Below are 19,453 nucleotides of genomic sequence, written 5' to 3'. Positions count from 1 at the left end.
TGAGAAAGTAATGAAGTACCGTAACATATTCTGTACATGTACTTAGTGTATGTTGTCTATAATTCACCTTATTAGTTCCTTTTTAGAAATTCAATAAAAACACAGCCAATGTGTCTCAATGGTAATTGTTCAACTCCACTGAGAGCTCCAGGGCCAAAGAGGAGACTGTCATTTGCAGTGCTTAATGAGAGATTTGGCAGCAACAGACAGTGCTCTTTTAGTGGGTAAAGATTGTCTGTCAGGACTGTTGGAGGATAAAACCATCCAGGATGTAATGCAGGAGAAGAACAATACAGGTGTTTTATGACTGTTTCACAGCATATCAACGAACACCCTTACACTTGAATCACAAAGGTGTTTTGTGGCAGAGTATTTGCTGATCCTTTGGCGTTCGCTCCCTGTTTGCACACGCATGCCCTGCCCTGGAATCTTCTCAAGACGTGGGCTAGCGATTTCTCTGTATCCAGATCACTGTTCACGTGATTACGTTTCTGCAGATCTACAGATCAGGTCAGGAGGAAGCTAATCCTACTCCTTCCACCCCCACAACCTCACCAATGATGTCTGTCGACCTAGACTATATCTAAATGCACTACACGCACGCAAGGCCCATGAGTGAATTACTCTGTATTAAGTGCTTTGGTAGTATATCACATAGCAATCATTCAATCAAATGTATTTATAAAGCCCTTTTTACATCAGCAAATGTCACAAATCACCAACGATCTATCATGGTCCAAACACCCCAAGACAGTCGTGAAGAGGGCACGACAAAACATTTTCCCCCTCAGGAGACTGAAAAGATTTGGCATGGATCCCCAGATCCTCAAAAAGTTCTACAGCTGCACCATTGAGAGCATCTCGACCGGTTGCATCACCGCCTGGTATGGCAACTGCTCGGCATCTGACCGTAAGGCGTTACAGATGGTAGTACGTACCGCCCAGTACATCACTGGTGCCAAGCATCCTGCAATCCAGGACCTATATAATAGGCGATGTCAGAGGAAAGCCCATAAAATTGTCATTTGATTTGAAGCACAGTGGCTAGGAAAAACTCCCTAGAAAGGCAGGAACCCAGTAAGAAACCTAGAGAGGAACCAGGCTCTGAGGGGTGTTAGAGTACATGGCCAAGATGTTCAAACCTTCATAGATGACCAGCAGGGTCAAATAATAATAATCACAGTGGTTATAGAGGGTGCAACAGGTCAGCACCTCAGGAGTAAATGTCAGTTAACAATTTTTGTATTATTATTATTATTATTATTTTTTTGTGAGGGTGTAGTTTATAGAGTGTTTGCTCAAGAAGGCAGAGTGTTCTCAATGAGATAAAAGCCATGTTTTTTTCATAGAGAACACAAAGACACGTGGTAGTGGCCCACTAGTGTGGTTTTCACAGAAAAGTCATGTAAGCGTATAATGATGAATGTTGACGTCAGTGTCCTGCCTGTGAAATAGTCAAACTGTTCAGCATAGTCTTTTCCTTTATGTTGTTTCTTCTTGTACAAAGCAACAAGTCACTCAAGGTTATTACTCATTTCTATGTGAAGCAGCATGGATTTAGATTAGGCCAAGGTGCAAAGGTCCTACCATTTGGCAGCTATTATGCCACATTAGTAAGTGTTGACAAAATGGACTTTCATATAACTCGATCCCAATTGCCCTTTAACTCACCTGTGTGGGTGATAGTTCAGGTCACAGTTGACCAATGAGACCTTCAGCAGCTCTGCCATTACAGCCAATAGGCATAATGCTGCATGACCATTGACTTGACCTCAGCAGCCATGACTGTGGCCAGACTGGGTGTTCATCCTGACATGCCCGAGACAATCCCTGCAGCACGCGATGGCTACAGCCAAGGCTTTTCAGAGGCTTTGTCTTATACATCCCTCTGCATCACACAATGACAGACTCCCTCTCTAGGTCTCTGTAGTGTAATGTAAAACACCTTTCTTTGAAGTGGTTTCAGTTAAAAGTGCTTAAAATGTTCTTACATCTAGTATCTTTCAAATTATTTGGGTTCTTTGGTATTTACTTAGAACTGTAGTAAAATAGTTGTTACATAGATATTTACTTCCCCCCCTTAGGATTCATCAAACCAAGCACAAGTATGATGGATACTACCTGAAGGTAGCTACTGATGGTGTATTATTATTATTATTATTATTATTTATTAAACTTTTATAGCACTTTTCATTACTCACAAAATCTCAAAGCGCTTGTTCAGCAAAATAAACAATACCAAGTATTTAGACAGAAATAGAGGCTACAACAGTAGCTAGATCAGATCGATCAAATCTGTTTGAGTGCTTCTCGAAGCCTCCAGCGGATGGGCAGCTGCGGTCATGAGAGGATCTAGACGCTCATAGCTAGATGGTCAGCGGAGATGGTGGTCAGGTCAGCATGTCCAAGGGCAGGCAGACAGGCAGGCAGCTCAATGTTATCAGTGCATCTCCACCGTCTGCAGCTTCTCTGTATTGGGATCCGGTGAAGTTTGAGCTCCCCACAGAGTACAGCCCACTCCTTACTTCAGAAGCATGGACGTAACTATGAGGACACCGAGGTCCGGACTTCTGTCATTTTTAGAATAAAAAAAGTATACATATTTTGTACACAATAAAGAAAATTAACTATGGGTCAATATCTAAGCTTTGATCAAAGCTCAGAATGCTAATCACGCCTCTTTGCGAAATAGTGGAATCATGAACAGTGGAATGTTCGTTATATTCGCCTGCGTCCCCTGGATTTGTCTCCCGGATTTGCCTTTAAAGCAGCACATTCACCACTCTTCTCAAACGGCTCACTCCGCCCTCTCTTGCTGCACAGCCCGAGGGTCTGATACGTGAAACAAACTACCGCAGCTCGGAGACGGCTCACTGGAGAAGTAGGCAACACTAGAGGTGCTGCTGACAGTGTGTTTGTGAGATGCCGGACAAAAGGCCATCTTTAAATGATCCCGCATCTCCTGCCGTGTCTACGGACATCACCCAAACAAAGAAAGACCGACTCTCGGAGAATGAGTGCACAACTGGTAGTCGCTTATAGATATAGTACCTTCAGAAAGTATTCACACCCCTTTACCTTTTCCACATTTAGTTGTGTTACAGCCTGAATTTAAAATGGCTTAAATTTACATTTGTTTTTTTACTGGTCTACACACAACAGATGTTTTTCGAAAAAATCATCAAATTAATTAAAAATTAAAAGCTCTTTGTTACAGCAAGCCTTAATAAGTTCAGGAGTAAAAATTGGCTTAACAAGTCGCATAATAAGTTAAATTGACTCACTCTGTGAGCAATAATAGTGTTTAACATGATTGTTTTATGACTACCCCACACATACAATTTATACGTAAGATCCCTCAGTCGAGCATTGAATTTCAAACACAAACCACAAATACCAGGGAGGTTTTCCAATGCCTCGCAAAGAAAAGCACCTATTGAATATCCATTTGCGCATGGTGAAGTTATTAATTACACTTTGGATGGTGTATCAAAACACAGACAGTAATGTGGTGCTCAGTGGTGAGGCTGAGGCAGGCTACAATGCATGCAGGAGGAAGCATAGGAGACAGAAAAGGAGGAAGCAAGCAGAGAGAGAGGTTAGTACAATGGTTCCCAAACTTGGGGACAGGGCCCCGTGTGGGCTCCCCTGTTAGGAACTCAAAAAAGAAGATGTGTTTCAATATTAACGTTTCCACATGGCCTATCTTCCCTATAGGCCTACATTAAAATATAATCAAAATGCAAACAATACAGTATAATAATAATGTAATGCGTGTTTGTTTATATTGGTGGTTGTTCGTCTTATCCATTACTTACCATTTTTTACCATTACATCACTGATATTCATACGGAATCTTAAGTAATATTGTAATAATTATTGTGAAAGCGGTAATCGGGCGGCAGGATAGCCTAGTGGTTAAAGCGTTGGACTAGTAACCGAATAAGTAGTTAGTAGTTAAATAAAGCTTAATAAATAAAATAATCTATGTGCTCCATTGATGTCTGTGTGTCCAGAGCTTCATTGGTAATGCCTAGAAATACAAATGTGAACACTATGCAATTTGAAAAAAAAAATAGATATCTAGGTAAAGAGCAATTCATCATTACAACTGACTGAGCAGTCGCTGATGCTACGTGTCAGTGTGAATCATTTATCATATTCCCCCCCCCCTTTCAGGGGTTTAACATTACAATTGTATAAATAATAGGCTTTTGTAGATTGACTGAGATGATAGAACCCACAGCAGCCAAGGTGATAATGGCTGGGGTCATTTTTCCTTGTTTTTGCTGTTCTCCAAATAAGATATGTTTTAATTGTATAGAATGCAGTAAATTAGCTTCAATGTTAAAAACACCACCCCCTTCTGGACCTCACTAAAACTCAAACCCTGGTGAAAGCCCTGTTCAGAAGTATCCTCCTGTGCAATGACAAACTGTCCCACTGCCAACTCTGCATGCATTAAATATGATTATATATGTACAGAATGTACATTAGCCCTCTACCTTGGCTGCCACTAGGCACCATGACAACTATATAACTATCAAAATACCAGGAAGTAGGCCAACCCATTGCTACTAACCACATAATTGCTCTGAAAAATCAGCAATACCAATACTTGTATGGATCACGGTACTTTGTTACTGGAACCAACAGATATGTTTTCCCACCAGTTGTAGCTCATTTTAAGCACAATTGTATTTTATTTTATATTTATATTTACAAGCCAAACTACCCTACAGTATATCATGATTATAGAGTGTCCATTTGCCTGATGGATCAGTGCTCAGGTGTGATAGAGTAGATTCTTAGCTAGTCCTTGGCTCGGTCTTGGCAGGAGGCTTTCTCAGAAGTAGCTGGCAACGGATGCAGGCGGTTGTCAATGACTCACGTGGCATCGACAGTCTGTCACAGCTATGGCCACTCTCCACCGTAAGTCACCTTAGGTGCTCTTCTGGACATTTTTCATTCTTTAACATATCTGTGATTTATTCACTTAATATATAGATGCGGGTATAATAAGTCTGTATAAACCCTCCCCTTCTCCAGAGGGCCATAAGTATGGGAGCTTCAACATGTGCTTGTCTCTGTGAGGAGGACATTTCAGGATAATTGTAATAGGATTTGGTGGCTATCTATAGTAAGGATAGAGAGAGGTTAGAAGTGGTTACTCATTCTTTCCTCAACAGGAAGAATCAACCAATAATCTGATACTTCTTATTCAGTCAACATTGTCATTCCGAACACACCCACTAAAAATGCAAGCCGCAGACAGGATATTGTGCATAGAAAGCTGATTGTGCATAATCATTGATTTAATGCAACGCATTGTGATCCATACAATGTGTATGTATGGCTATAGGCTATGTGCAGGAACTTAAAAGTTAGCATGTATTAGCCTACAACTATTATATTTATGTTTGAAATGATAAGAGAATCCATGACAGGTTATACATTCTATATTTGCATTCGCTTCATGGGATGAGGGGAAACCCCTCCAGAAAGGGAGTGTTCTGTGTAGCCATCTCTCATAAGGCCAAGAGTCTCATCAATAGCTCTCTAAGCCAGGCATTTGAGCTCCCCCACTTGTCCCTGGCAAGACTGCATTTCACTTTCATTGCACTCATATTTTAAAGGACTAATGACACTGAAACACTACAGGTGCTTGCCAATACAGCCACTATGCCAATATTGAGACTTAAGCTCATACTCTCACATCTTTGTTGCACGCATACAGTATTGCTCATTTCACAATATGCAAATTGGGCTTGTTTGCATAAAGCACTTGGAGATGTGGAGAGCGGTCACAGTTATGTCAATTAGTCGTGTTACGTCCTGCAGCACTGCAGCAAGGTTGTCATGTGAACATCAACTGTGCTAAATACTACAGTATGGCCCGACCTGTTTGGATATACCTTGTGTCGGCAAATGTGTCCGTGCATTTTATTTGCAAAATAATGATCACATCTTGAAAAGTTACTTCTAACTCCTAACTCTATTACCTACAATGAGGGATCTGTCATTCTATTGAATTAGTTATCTCATTCAAACACCTGTGAATCCTTTAAGACGAGTTCAAATGAAATCGGCAACTTTTTCTTTGTCTTTCACTGTCTGTGTGATTGAATCTCCCACAGATACTGTATTCTCATGTCATAGTTTTTGGGCTCTGTCTGCTAATCACAACTGATTGTGTTTCTACAAAGGGGTTGGAGATGCAGATCTATTATGGTGTCTGACTCTTTTGTAACCTGGGGTTAATTCTCCTCTATAGCCGTGATTAAGAGAGTATTGCAGGGAGGTCAGGCCCATGCGATGACAGCGTCACAGCCTTGGGGACCCAGCAAGGGAAGGAAGGCGGCTGGACCGACCAGGGATAGCTAAGAGAGATATAATAAGAATTTGATTATTTCCACAGGGAACTAAGCCTGTGCCCTTGTCTTGATGAAGAAGTGAACATACACACGCAATCACACACACACACCTCACAGGTTTGACCTACAACAACCTTTGGTATTTACACGTTAGAGCTAATTTAACCTGAGCATAATGGCCGTTGGCAAAGACTTCTTAGAACCATGACATAGAGGAAATAACAAACAGAAATCTATATGCTGTTAATTAACTGATGTGATAAGTGGTGATTTGTTTGTTTCCTGTATCAGATATCTCTGATTTGAGTGTTTCTTCGGTTAAGGAAGGAGTGGCCAATGTGCTGCTGAGTTGAGAGGATATCTGCTTTAAACATTGATTATCAATCCATAATAGAGCCTCTGCTGCCGCCCACATTTAGATGGATGTAAGGAAATATTGCCCTCTGCTCTGTCATCTGTGCCTTACACAACCATTTCTGGTATTGCTCACATCATCTTATCCATTGGCTTATACAGGACAGTATATAGACATGTAATGTTGTAAAACCATCTAATCAAAGGATGTTGTGTAGTAAATAAGACACATTTGGTGTAAGTGGTGTTGAGTGAATACTGTAACTAAGTATTCTAAGTAACTAAGTAACTTACTAGCAATATCAAAATTACTTTATGGTTGGATGCGCTAAGAAATCTCTCTCGTGAGGTCAGGGCACCTTACAAGTCTGATGCCTCTGTCAGACCACCCCACCAGGACACTGTAGAGTTAAGTGGTTGCATGGGGAGAACAACCCTTGGCCTAGGCAATATAGCTAATGAAGACAAAAATGACAGTTGAGGTGCAGTACAGTTGATTTACTTAAACAACATCACTAGACCTTAAGCACAGTACGCAGTGGACTTACTGCTTGATGATTTTTAGCTGCAAATACAGCACCTGCTCTTAATGATCCCCTTGGCAACATTAAATGTGAGCAAATATCAATCTCACTTACTATCTGTTCACTTGAAGGCATAATTCATGTTTTCCATCCATCTTAGTAAGGAAGGCTTAGTCCTGAGAAACCAGGTTAACTAGAATAAGTAACCAGTACACACACACACACACACATACACTGATGTTTGTGTGTAATAAGTGTTGTCTCAGCTATCTGATCATGACTCATGTTCTATTTTTTTTGTTTCTTTGTCTTTCAGTTCCTGGCCTTTGTCTCCGTCTTCTTCATCGTTCTATCAACAATCTCATTATCACTCAATACCTTGCCAGAGCTACAAGTCGTTGATGAGTTTGGACAGGTCAATGACAATCCCAGCCTAGCGCATGTTGAAGCTGTGTGCATCGCCTGGTTCACGATGGAGTACCTCCTCCGCTTCCTCTCTTCTCCTGACAAGTGGCAGTTCAGCAAAGGCCCATTGAACGTCATTGATTTACTCGCTATCCTGCCCTACTATGTAACTCTCTTCCTGACTGAATCCAACAAGAGTGTTCTGCAGTTCCAGAATGTCAGACGAGTGGTCCAGATATTCCGTATCATGAGAATCCTAAGAATTTTAAAACTGGCCAGACATTCCACTGGACTGCAGTCCCTTGGGTTCACCCTTCGGCGCAGTTACAATGAACTGGGTCTGTTGATATTGTTCTTGGCTATGGGCATCATGATCTTCTCCAGCCTGGTATTCTTTGCTGAAAAAGACGAAGATGCCACCAAATTCACTAGTATTCCTGCTTCATTCTGGTGGGCTACCATTACCATGACAACTGTAGGTTATGGGGACATTTATCCACAAACTCTTCTTGGTAAAATAGTCGGTGGGCTCTGCTGTATTGCAGGTGTGTTGGTCATTGCATTGCCCATCCCCATCATTGTGAACAACTTCTCAGAGTTTTACAGAGAGCAGAAGAGACAGGAGAAAGCCATCAAGAGGAGAGAGGCCTTGGAGCGGGCCAAGAGGAATGGCAGTATTGTGTCTATGAATCTGAAGGATGCGTTTGCTCGCAGTATGGAGCTGACGGATGTTATGGTGGAGAAAGGTGACGAGAAACGGCCAATGGATAACCATCTCTCACCTAGTAGGTGGAGCAGTAGGCAAGGCATCTCTGAGGTTAGTCCAAAATCCCAGGCGAGGTATAAAGAGGTTGCTCAACTGGGATCTCCAGATAGGGTCAATCCTCTAAGAACCAGCCCACAGCACCTAAATGCCAAGATATTGGAGGAGATGTACAACAAGATGACGACCACTGCCAACGTTGGCTCGGGAGCTCCACATGAACAAGGACAGAAGCTTAAGGAGGAAATGGAAATGAGGGTGGTGTCTTCTGGACTAAAGCCCCCCCTAATTAGGGAACGAGCCAGTGGTGACCTCAGGAGCCCATCCAGCGTAGACAGCTTCGCCAGCTGCACTACAGAGTTCAGTGTGGCAGAAAGCAGTGCCCTCCTCCCTAACGTAGCAGGACGGAAGGCACCTCCTCCCCTTGACCTCAGCCAGATCAGCTCTATGGAACCAAAAACCAAAGAGAAAGTTCCGCCGGCTACCATCATCAAGGAGGGTCTTTATGAGTTTGTCTCAAGCAATCCAGAGAGGGCGTCACAGGGGGAGGATAATCAAAGCTTTGACATGAGCGTCGAAAACATCCGCAGTTCTCTCAGAGGCAACCCACAGAAGACGAAAGCTCTAAAAGTGAATTTCATTGAATCTCAGGCAGAGATGCCGTCAACGCCTCCCTGTGCTACTCTGTCTCCACAAGGATACCAGCCCTCCCCACCCCCAGGCCAGGTCCCGGTGACCAGCCCATGGGCTCCAGGAGAGTCAGGCCAAGGCGAGGATGCAGCCAAGGGCTTGGAGGGCGAAGGTCAGCCTTCCAGCTTAAGCCACAGGGGAAATCACATGGACAGGGCCGCTGTCTTCAGCCCTTTGTCACCTAAATCAACCAACTGCACAACTCAGGAAGTGGTTGTTGCTGGCAACGGTGAAGGAGAGGCAGGCAACAGCCAAAAGGAAAACCACATAGTTCTGGATGGAAGTCTATCTCCATCTTGTGAAACAAGCATGTGACTAGTATAGGTGGAAGGTCAAGGAAAGATTGAACAGACTCTCTGTTGTCTGTGAAGAACAAAAAGATGAAGCACACTAATGTATTCAAAAATAAGTTGTCTGCATGGCTTGACAATAATTTTTTCTGATAACATCACTGTTTCTGAAGACCTATGAGAACTGCTGCTTGCTGCAGACATTGAACTTTTAACAGTGACTTTTACTATAAGGCTCCAATGTGAGCAAAAAAAAACAACCTAGTATGAATGAGGACATTTATGAATAAATTGTACTTTATGGTCCTGGACTTTTTACGCAGCTAGCTGTACATTGCAAGTTTCTTTTTTTAGCTTGCTGAATATTTTTTTCTGAAGTGTGGTGGGACAAGGACATCGACTGAAGAGGGGAATGTGGAAAGACTTGGGGATTTTTATATAAGGCCTCATCATTGGTCGAGCAGTATCAATGTCATGTCATATTCTGCACTTGATATGGCCTGCGTTAATTAGCAAAGTTTCAATTCCATCTCATGTTATTGTATCTGTTTAGATTTTGCACCGTTCTCAATCAAGTCAACCGAGAGACATACTGTATATGGAACAAGCAAGGGCCTCCTAGTTCAGGGAAATGAGAAATGAATCTAAGCAAAAAGAAAACGAAAGTGAAGCATATTATATAGCAATTCGTAAACATCTGCCTATATGGAAATAGACCAACAAGAAAAAACAGTTTTAATAATAGCCTATACATGACTATCTATGATTGCTTTTAAATACTTTATATTCTACTATGTTATATTCTGTTCATGTGAATGAGCTTATGTCTCTCATTTCTATGTTTAGCATTGCTGTGGTGCAACCCTGCATTGATGGAATGGGAAATGGACAAGCCATATAAGTACTGGTATTTACACTATGACAAAATTGATTAGATAATGGCATTATACTTTAAAACAAATATTATCATACAGCAGCACTTCATTCACTTAGATACGGATCAAATCAACTGAATGGTTATTCAGGTTCTTCACTAAAATGGACATGTATTATTGCTAACTTCCAGATCCATCATGATCCAAGGAAATCTGTGTTGTTACACTCCTCACTGTATTTATGTTGTTGTAATGCTGCCTTTTGCTTAGAGAAGTGCAGAAAAAATGTATTGGATATGTACATGTGCGTATGCTAGTTGGAACAAATAATGTGTATGTTTGATGTGTCAAGTTTAATTTATATTGTATGGGGATGATTGTGGTCACAGTAGGTCTAATACTGCATGGTTTCCCGAAATCAGTCCAAGGGCCACCCCTGGGTGCACATTTTAGTTTTCGCCCTAGCATTACACAGCTGATTCACGTAATCAAAGCTCAATGACAAGTTGATTATTTGAATAAGCTGTGTAGTGCTAGGGCAAAAACCAGGGGGAGGACTAGGACTGATGTTGGGAAACCCTGCAATACAGTACAGCACTCAGGGAGAAAGTGTAACACTGCCCTCTAAAGACAGAGGATTTTAAGGCATTTTAATTCATCCAAGAATTCATGCATATCTCTAATTGGAATTCCTGTTGATATTGAAGAAAATAACCTCTTTATTCAATTTATTGAGCATTTTCAAGTTTTGCATGGCACATCTCAACTGTTGCATCTTTAATAAAACTATACTTATAAATCTGAACTGAATCAGGAGGGCCATCTGCAGACAATCTGAATACTACAGTATATTCACTATATCAATTACTGTGCTTATATTCTATTTAAAGTAGAACATGTTACCATATTATGTTTTGTTTGTTTGCTTGTATGATTGATTCCATTTTTCTAAGATAAAATGGATCAGGACTGTAATATTTCCTGGTAAATGTATGAATTGTGTGCCTTTTCATAAATAGACATTTATGAGAAGGCGAAAACCTACATAATTTGGCTGGTTCATAGAGATCTATAAAGAATGTATTTCTAGTAGGGAAATATATGAAGTGATGATATGCAAATAGCTATTGTTCGGAGTTATCAAGTTTTGTATAACTTGAAAGTTTTGTCATATCATGGCTCACATCCTCCTTTCAAAGTACCATTTGTTGTCAGTAATGTACAGTACAGTAGGCTTATGTTAGTTCATGATTGAGATGTCAGGGCAACTGGAAAAGTGACTGCACTGACACTCCATGATATAACACCAGTTCATTCACCAAGACATCTGTAAAACCTCAATGTCCATTTGTACTTTTGGTTGTAATTATCTTACATTCTTTTGTACAGTTAGCTCTATCCTACTCATATCCTCAAATCAATACTGACAACCACAGCGTAATGTAGGTAACTCTAGGGTCAATTCCTCATCAGCCTGCTTTGTGTGATGTTCCCTCCATATACCCCATTTTCTTTAGTTATTTTAAAGGTATGTGACCATAGTCATCTTAATTGTAAGTCAACATAACTTGATAGTGAATGAGTAGTAACTTATTGTTTCCAATAAGTTGATTACCATATGCAAGACAAATAAAAATGTGCTCATGTGACCTTGCCTTTGAAATTGTGTGTTTACAGAGGGGTCATCAAGATTCTTATTTTACATGTCATGGACATTTTCAATAATAAGGCGAATAGACCAAACGTACACAGTATGAGAGCAGAGAACAAAAACACGTTTTCTGGGGCAAATGTGCCAAATTCCCTTCTATGGAATGGCCCTGTAGTAGCCCTATCTATGAACCATCCAACCAAGTCCATCGGGGAGCTCTCAATTCAGTGATAATCAGTCAATCCCTGGCTGTTGTCAAGTGAACACAAAATAATAAAAAGCATTAACCCAGGGATATGTTTAGGGGAAGTGCTTTAGTGATCATTGAATGATCATTGAATGATAATGCAACAGCAATAGATGTACCTTACACTTGACCTAAGGTTCAGAATTCTCTGTTTACTTCCTGCATGCAGGATTTTAGGAAGAAGCCGGGGCTGATTTACACACGCTAGTCTTCTAACAATAAGGATAATCATTACACATGGAAGTCAGAGGGGTGAGGTTGAAGAAAAGTGGAATATGTTTTGAGTAATATATGCCATTTAGCAGACGCTTTTATCCAAAGCGACTTACAGTCATGTGTGCATACATTCTACGTATGGGTGGTCCCGGGAATCGAACCCACTACCCTGGCGTTACAAGCGCCATGCTCTACCAACTGAGCTACAGAAGGACCACCAGTGAGGTGGATTTCTTAGCATTCATAGCCATGGTTGTCAACTGTACTGCAGACATGGAATGTAAGTCACAGAAAATAGAGGTTGTGGTGGCAACTACAGAGAAGTACATGGGATTATGAAGTTTCACTGTTGAAGATTTGCAGAGGGTGTTGACTGGTAGTGTTCTGTCCCCTCAGATCGTTGGCCTGGGCTGGTGGGCTGGTGTTTAAAAAATATATATTATAATATTTTTTTTTGTGAGGGCTACTAGTTGGCAGGGTAATTGCCCTTTCCCCAATTTTGTATTACCAGAATTTAAAGTAGGTATGCCATGACTGCTCTCACACTTCAGTACAGTAGGTGGCAGTGTATGCACATGTCAGTTGGTTGCAATCGGCCAATAAAACCTTGAAGAAGAAGAAGAAGAAGGAGGAGGTGATTTGTAGATGTATTTATTTATTAATTCAAACTTTATTTAACTAGTCAAGTCAGTTAAGAACAAATTCTTATTTACAATGACGGCCTACCAAAAGGCAAAAGGCCAAAATAAAAATATAGGACAAAATACACATCACGACAAGAGAGACAACACAACACAACATAAAGAGAGACCTAAGACAACAACATAGCATGGCAGTAACACATGACAATACAGCATGGTAGCAACACAACATGAGAACAACATGGTAGCAACACAACATGGCAGCAGCACAAAACAAGGTACAAACATTATTGGGCAGACAACAGCACAAAGGGCAAGAAGGTAGAGACAACTGTCAGCAAGAGTGCGCAGTGGGAGAGGATTCATAAAACCGTCTCAGGTCGTTTTTCTTTGTGTGGCCACTGCTTTGTGCCCGGAGAAGACATGTTTCCTAGCAAAGTTGGGAGAAGAGGAATATTGGGACAGGGTCACTAAAAGGTTGATTTTGGAGGATTAATGAAGGGGGGAAATGAGGTCAAAGAGAATGAGGAAAGCAGAGGTTGGATTTGAGGAATATGGCAATTAAAAAGGGAGATGGTGTGTTGAAGAAGATTGGTGTCAAGTGCAAACAGAGTGAGCTGTGTTCCAGACCGAGCTCTAGAGGTGAAATGGAAGTGAATGAGTGTGAGTTAAGTAAGGTGGAAGGTGTGGTAAAGCTCTGGCATCAGTGGACATGTTAAAAATCCGGTCTAGTAGGAGTAACATTTTTGGAGAAAGTGGATCCTTGGCTTTTGGCAGATTCATATGTGGTTTCAGGGTGGGTGAGAAAGGAGTTGGGTGCAGATTAGTCAGTGAAAGAAACCCGTAGTGGACTTGTGAAAATTGTGTGGTTACCACAGAAATGGAACATAAATCACAGAAAATATATGTTGTGGTGGCAGCTGCAGAGAAGTATTTGGGTATACGAGATTTGACTTCAGAAGAGTTATAGTGTGTGTTGAGTGGTGGTATCCCGTCCTCCCAGGCCGTTGGCATGGTGCAGAAGTAGATGGGGCAAAGTAGTGGAATGGGATAGGGTTTTTTTTAATCAGTGTAGGGTTTGTTAGAGGTTTATTTTTATTTAAATTGTTATTTTCATATATATTTATTATTATATATTTATATTATATGTATGTGTGTATGTATATATATATGTATATATGTATGTATGTGTGTTTGGATGCCAACCGCCGTTAAACTCCAAGAAGAAGAAAATAAGAATCATGCGCAGTGCCTTGTGCAAGTTAACCCTCGTGAACAAGCATGAGTACTCACAACAAAGTAGCAACTAGCAATAATTAGCACAACAGCTGTACAATAGGCTATCAACGTACATTTTGTTGTCTCATCTTTCCTCGAAATTGTCATGGTCAGGAAATCTTTCTGAAGGCATATTTCTTTTGTTGCTTACCATGAATATCTTTGTTGAATTCTGCTTGGTGTCGTGCAAAGTTCTCTGGACTTTTGTGTTGGCTGGAACGAGATGGCTCGTGCGTCCAAAAGAGAAGAATGTAATGGGTCAGGTTTGTGTGATCACTGGGGCAGGAAGCGGTCTTGGAAGACACTTTGCCAAGGAGTTTGCCCGAAGAGGTGCTACGGTTATTCTTTGGGACATCAATTGGGAAAGTAACGAAGAGACTGCTGAGATGGTGCGACAAATCTACAGCGACATTACCAATAGGAACCCCGAAGGTTGGCAAACTGCTGCTTTATTCAATTATACTACTTTACTTTTAAAGGGGAAATCATGAGTTGCTACATCAATGTTTGGACTTATAAATTAATATGTACCCATTGAATAATATAACTTATAAATGACATGCTTCATGGGCTTAGTTTAACTGTTGTCATCATCCCAAAGGTAAATGTAAAGTAACACTGTATAGAATCAAAACATGGTTAAAACTATACTTTTGATATCATGGATGGTCCTTGCATTCATAGCTCAATGAATTTGAGTGATTGCATTTATCCAGCCCCATCCTTCAGCTTTTTACTGAAACTGATAAATTGCCATTTTAAAGGTGCAATCCAGTATTTATAGCGTTGGTCTTTTCAATGTAGAACTCGTGATTTAAAAAAGAGAAGCCTGTGGTTCATACTATGATTTACATTACAACCCCAAAACTAGGACATAATCCATTTGTGTTGTCATAGGACATTTAGGTAGGCCTGCACTATTTAGTTTCAAATTATATGATGGTCAAATATGTATCTCTATTCTAATTACTTTAACCCTAAAGATTGAGGGATATCCCAAAATAAAGTGCTGTTTGTGTTTGCAAATGTTACGGAATGCACCTTGAAATATTGTTCCACTAAACCAGACAAGGACCATCTCCCCTGCTCTACAGGTTCAGTGGATGGTGAGGAGGGAGATATATCTCAGATTCAGCCCAAGGTCTACACTTATCTGTGTGATGTAAGCAAGAGAGAGGAGGTGTACTTGACCGCAGATAAGGTGCAACGTGAAGTGGGCAACATTGATATCCTGATCAACAATGCCGGGGTGGTCTCAGGACGTCACCTGCTGGAGTGTCCAGATGAACTCCTAGAGCGCACCATGATGGTCAACTGCCATGCTCACTTTTGGGTCAGTTGCATTGCACTCAATCTGATCACTTAGTTTCACATGGACTAGTCCAGTGACAATGAAGTGTATTTCCAAAGGTAGATGGAATAAACCTATATGAAAATCTGCTTAGGACAAATTATTACACCATAATGTAAATTGTCACTTGCCATGCAACCTTTATATTCTTACCGTAAAGATTCTTTTGGCATGTTTTTCAAATTCAGACTACCAAGGCTTTTGTTCCCAAGATGCTCGAGCTGAACCATGGACACATTGTGACGGTAGCCAGCTCCCTGGGTCTGTTCACCACTGCTGGTGTTGAGGTTAGCAGCATATTCTCCACTGATAAAGCTACCGTATACCTTCCTACAGTGTACCCGAGTCTTTTATCTGAAAACTCCGGTCAAACCATTATCTATTGCAAATTCTGTCTTTTACCAGGACTACTGTGCCAGCAAGTTTGGTGCTATAGGTTTTCATGAGTCCCTCAGCCACGAGCTGAAAGCAGCTGAGAAAGACGGGATAAAAATGACGCTGGTCTGTCCTTTCTTAGTTGATACTGACATGTTCAAAGGGTGTAAAATCAGGTTGGTAAAGTGTTACATTTAACAAGTGTATTCAAATCTGAACACAATGCTCATTTCTTCTTGGCATCATCAAATGTGAACTCATGCAAAGACACAAACTAATTGTTGACTACTTCTGTCCCATCAGGAAAGAGATTGCCCCACTCTTCCCTCCGTTGAAGCCAGAGCAGTGTGTGCAACAGGCAATGAGGGCTATCCTAACAGACCAGCCCATGATCTGTACGCCTCGGATTATGTACATGGTTAGTTTCATGAAGACGTAAGTAGTACACAACATGAATATTGAGATACCCAGCTTTTGTCAAACAGCTCTTTTAGGTGAACTTAATGACATCATTATATATTCTCTGATTTTTCCTCCTCTTGCCACCATCAAATGTATATCATGGGAGCCATAGCTTTATGCGCTTACTGATTGTTTATTCTTTTCTGTATCCCTGGCTATTTCAGTGTCTTGCCCTTTGACGCCATCGTTTGCATGTACCAGTTTCTTGGAGCAGACAAATGCATGTACCCGTTCCTGGCTCACCGGAAAGAGTCCATGAACAACAATGAATCCAAGCTGCCTGCCATCATGCAGCTGCCACTGGAGAAAAAATAATGTTACATATACCCTTTGAAACTCCGATTTATCAGATGGAGAGGTTTACCACATTGTCCCTCTGGAACAAACTACATATGCTGTGTACTTTATTAAGGGTTCACATTGGTTCTTTTGGTTTCTTGAAACCAGTTTTTGTATTTGTTTTAAACATAATAATTGACAGTAAATGTGTAAATGTAATTGTTTTGTGTAGCCCTATCCCGCGCTTTGTTCCATGGTGGCCGGCTTGATCATTCCTCATGCAGTGCCTTATTCTGGTTGCCTTTGAGTCATTAAATTGTTTTTTGTATTTTGCATTGTATAAATGAGTTTTGTGTAGAATGTCTTCATTTAGAAAACAGATTTTTGGGGAAAGAGTCCTTTCACTCGAAGTGCCACATGTTTTTGAATGTGGACACTCCCTAGAATGCTGCCCCTGTGTGCATAACTTGTGTGTTCATTTCTGGGGATCCTTCCAGGCGACGACATCGCTGAAAGCAATTTCTGTTTGGGATACAAAAGAGAAACAAAAGCTAAGCAATTAACAATGAGATACTCATCTGCAGACATGTGCAGTATGTGACAGCACTGTCACTGACCTGAACAGAATAACTATTTCTATAATTACCATTTCAAGACTTCATAAAACTATAGACAGAGGACTGCGGCTTCACAATTCATAAAAGGTCATGCTTACTGAACCGAATTCATTCGTCTCCACACTCGACTCTCAGCTGCACAACATACAACATCAATTTGGGCACCAGGCGAGTTTGTGGGTTTACAATTTATAGTTTACAATTGCACTTTCATATTAGTACATCATTTTTCTTTATTTGAACTAATGATAGTGGCTGGAACAGTTTTCACAAAAGTGAAGTGATGTGTAAAGTCTAGATCCCTTTCAGTCCGTCAACTTCTGTACAACATACTATCGGGACTTTGGCTGAAAGATCTAAATGAACCCCTGATAAAGCCAATGAAATCTGTGCCTCGCTGGAAGACCCGCATTCCACAGGCGATAAGCGTGATGCTCGGATGCATTGCTTCAATTATTCCGCTCTTCACCTCAGTGTGAACAGGAACAATTCACATTATGAAAACAAACAATTGGAACACGAGACTGTCTTACATTGCGCCAACTAGTCCGGTCTGCCAGCTATGATTGGAAACCAAGTTACAGAGTTTGTTTAACTACTTAAGGTTCGGAGATTAGCTGTTTTGTCCCTTCCTGTTGAATGCAGAACAAGGGAGAGCTCGGATTGTTGTTTTGTAAAGTCTTTTAAAAAAAGTTACTAGCTAGCTACCTTTTTGAGTTTGGATCCTGCAACACGTTTGGCATCAACTGCTGTGACCGCTACTATCTGTCCAGTGATCCTGCCGACCAATCCCGGGTCTGAGGAGCTGTTTGGCCTAGCAACTAGCAGGGTTTTCTTGAGGGCTTGAACACAGCCCGTAACGCGGTTAGCCATTGTGGCTGGGACCGCAGATTGTCCCGGGCTTGTGGCTGTCTAGACCCCTGCTCTTCGTTGTTGTTGTTTTTAACCTTCCCTGTGACCTGCCCTGTCTGGAACTGCGAGGAGTAACTGTGTAACCTATAGTTGTTACAACAACAATAAAATAGCTTCAAGTGTTTAGTCCAAATACTGATGGAGTCAACAAAAAAATGGACAACCTAACCAGTGGTCCAGGACCTGAAGAACAGTTTGCAGTTCTCCCAGGGTAAGCTCGATGCATTTAAACAGGAGAACGACAAGATAACAGAAATCAGTAAGTCATTGAGAGAGGACATCAGTTCTGTATGTGAATCCATGATAACAATGATGGAGAAATTAGATTATATTGAGACAATCAAGGCGGAACAACATAGTTGTGGATGGAATTGCAGAATCTCCACATGAGACCTGGACAGAGTCTGAGGACAAAGTGAAGGAAGTTATCTCGGAGAAACTGAAGATGGACCACAGGAAGATTGAGGTGGAGCATGCCAACAGGACTGGAAAACCCACCTCCGGCCCAGGTGATAGGCCCATGCCGATAGTTGTCAAGTTCCTGAGGTTCAAAAACAAGGTTGCTGGAAAGAGACAGAAACTTGAGAGGAACGTACGTATATCTTCCTCAACGAGGACTATTCTGAAGCTGTGCGCCAGAAGAGGAAAGAATTGGAAGGACATTGCTTACATCTGCAATGACAGGCTCATTGTCCACTCTCCTTCCCAAAAGCCTGGAAGGGATGAGAGAGCCAAGCCTAGGGGTTAGTAGCTTCAACCCTGCAGCACACGCACACATTTACACACACCAGCTGATTAACAGACTGCTGAGTGCAAATTTCTTTCTCTTGCTTTGTTTGCTCTTTTCCATATTATGTCTATCTCTGATAGGCTATACAGGAAAGGGATGAAAATTGCCCTTATTCATAGAAATAGCCTTAGAAATAAAGTTCATGAAATCAAGAACTTGCTAACATCAAATAACATTCATATACAGTGCCTTGCAAAAGTATTCATGCCCCTTGGCATTTTTCCTATTTTGTTGCATTACAACCTCTTATTTAAATGGATTTCATGTAATGGACATACACAAAATAGTTCATATTGGTGAAATGAAATTAAAAATGAACTTGCTTTTAAAAATAAAAGAAATGAGAAAACGGAAAAGTG

The 19,453-nt window shown here is 41.1% G+C and overlaps 2 protein-coding genes across 2 annotated transcripts in view; both read left to right on the top strand.

Annotated features, from left to right (window-relative positions):
- The window catches only part of LOC124041827 (potassium voltage-gated channel subfamily B member 2-like), a 31,785-nt gene extending 19,856 nt beyond the window's left edge, over positions 1 to 11,929 (top strand). The window contains exon 3 of the mRNA XM_046359883.1: positions 7,569 to 11,929. Within this exon, the coding sequence (XP_046215839.1) occupies positions 7,569 to 9,425 (1,857 nt within the window). The 3' untranslated portion in view covers positions 9,426 to 11,929. The remainder of the gene's footprint in view (positions 1 to 7,568) is intronic.
- A 2,329-nt stretch (positions 11,930 to 14,258) lies between these two features.
- On the top strand, positions 14,259 to 17,115 carry LOC124041826 (retinol dehydrogenase 10-B-like). The gene is made up of 6 exons (XM_046359881.1): positions 14,259 to 14,740; positions 15,403 to 15,641; positions 15,848 to 15,946; positions 16,065 to 16,210; positions 16,338 to 16,469; positions 16,661 to 17,115. Exons 1-6 carry the CDS (start codon positions 14,461 to 14,463, stop codon positions 16,809 to 16,811), a joined length of 1,047 nt encoding a protein of 348 aa, XP_046215837.1. The 5' UTR covers positions 14,259 to 14,460; the 3' UTR covers positions 16,812 to 17,115.
- Positions 17,116 to 19,453: the final 2,338 nt, after the last annotated feature.

The sequence above is a fragment of the Oncorhynchus gorbuscha genome, linkage group LG08, assembly GCF_021184085.1.
Source record: "Oncorhynchus gorbuscha isolate QuinsamMale2020 ecotype Even-year linkage group LG08, OgorEven_v1.0, whole genome shotgun sequence".
Lineage (NCBI taxonomy): Eukaryota > Metazoa > Chordata > Actinopteri > Salmoniformes > Salmonidae > Oncorhynchus > Oncorhynchus gorbuscha.
This window is presented reverse-complemented; position numbering and strand designations above follow the sequence as displayed.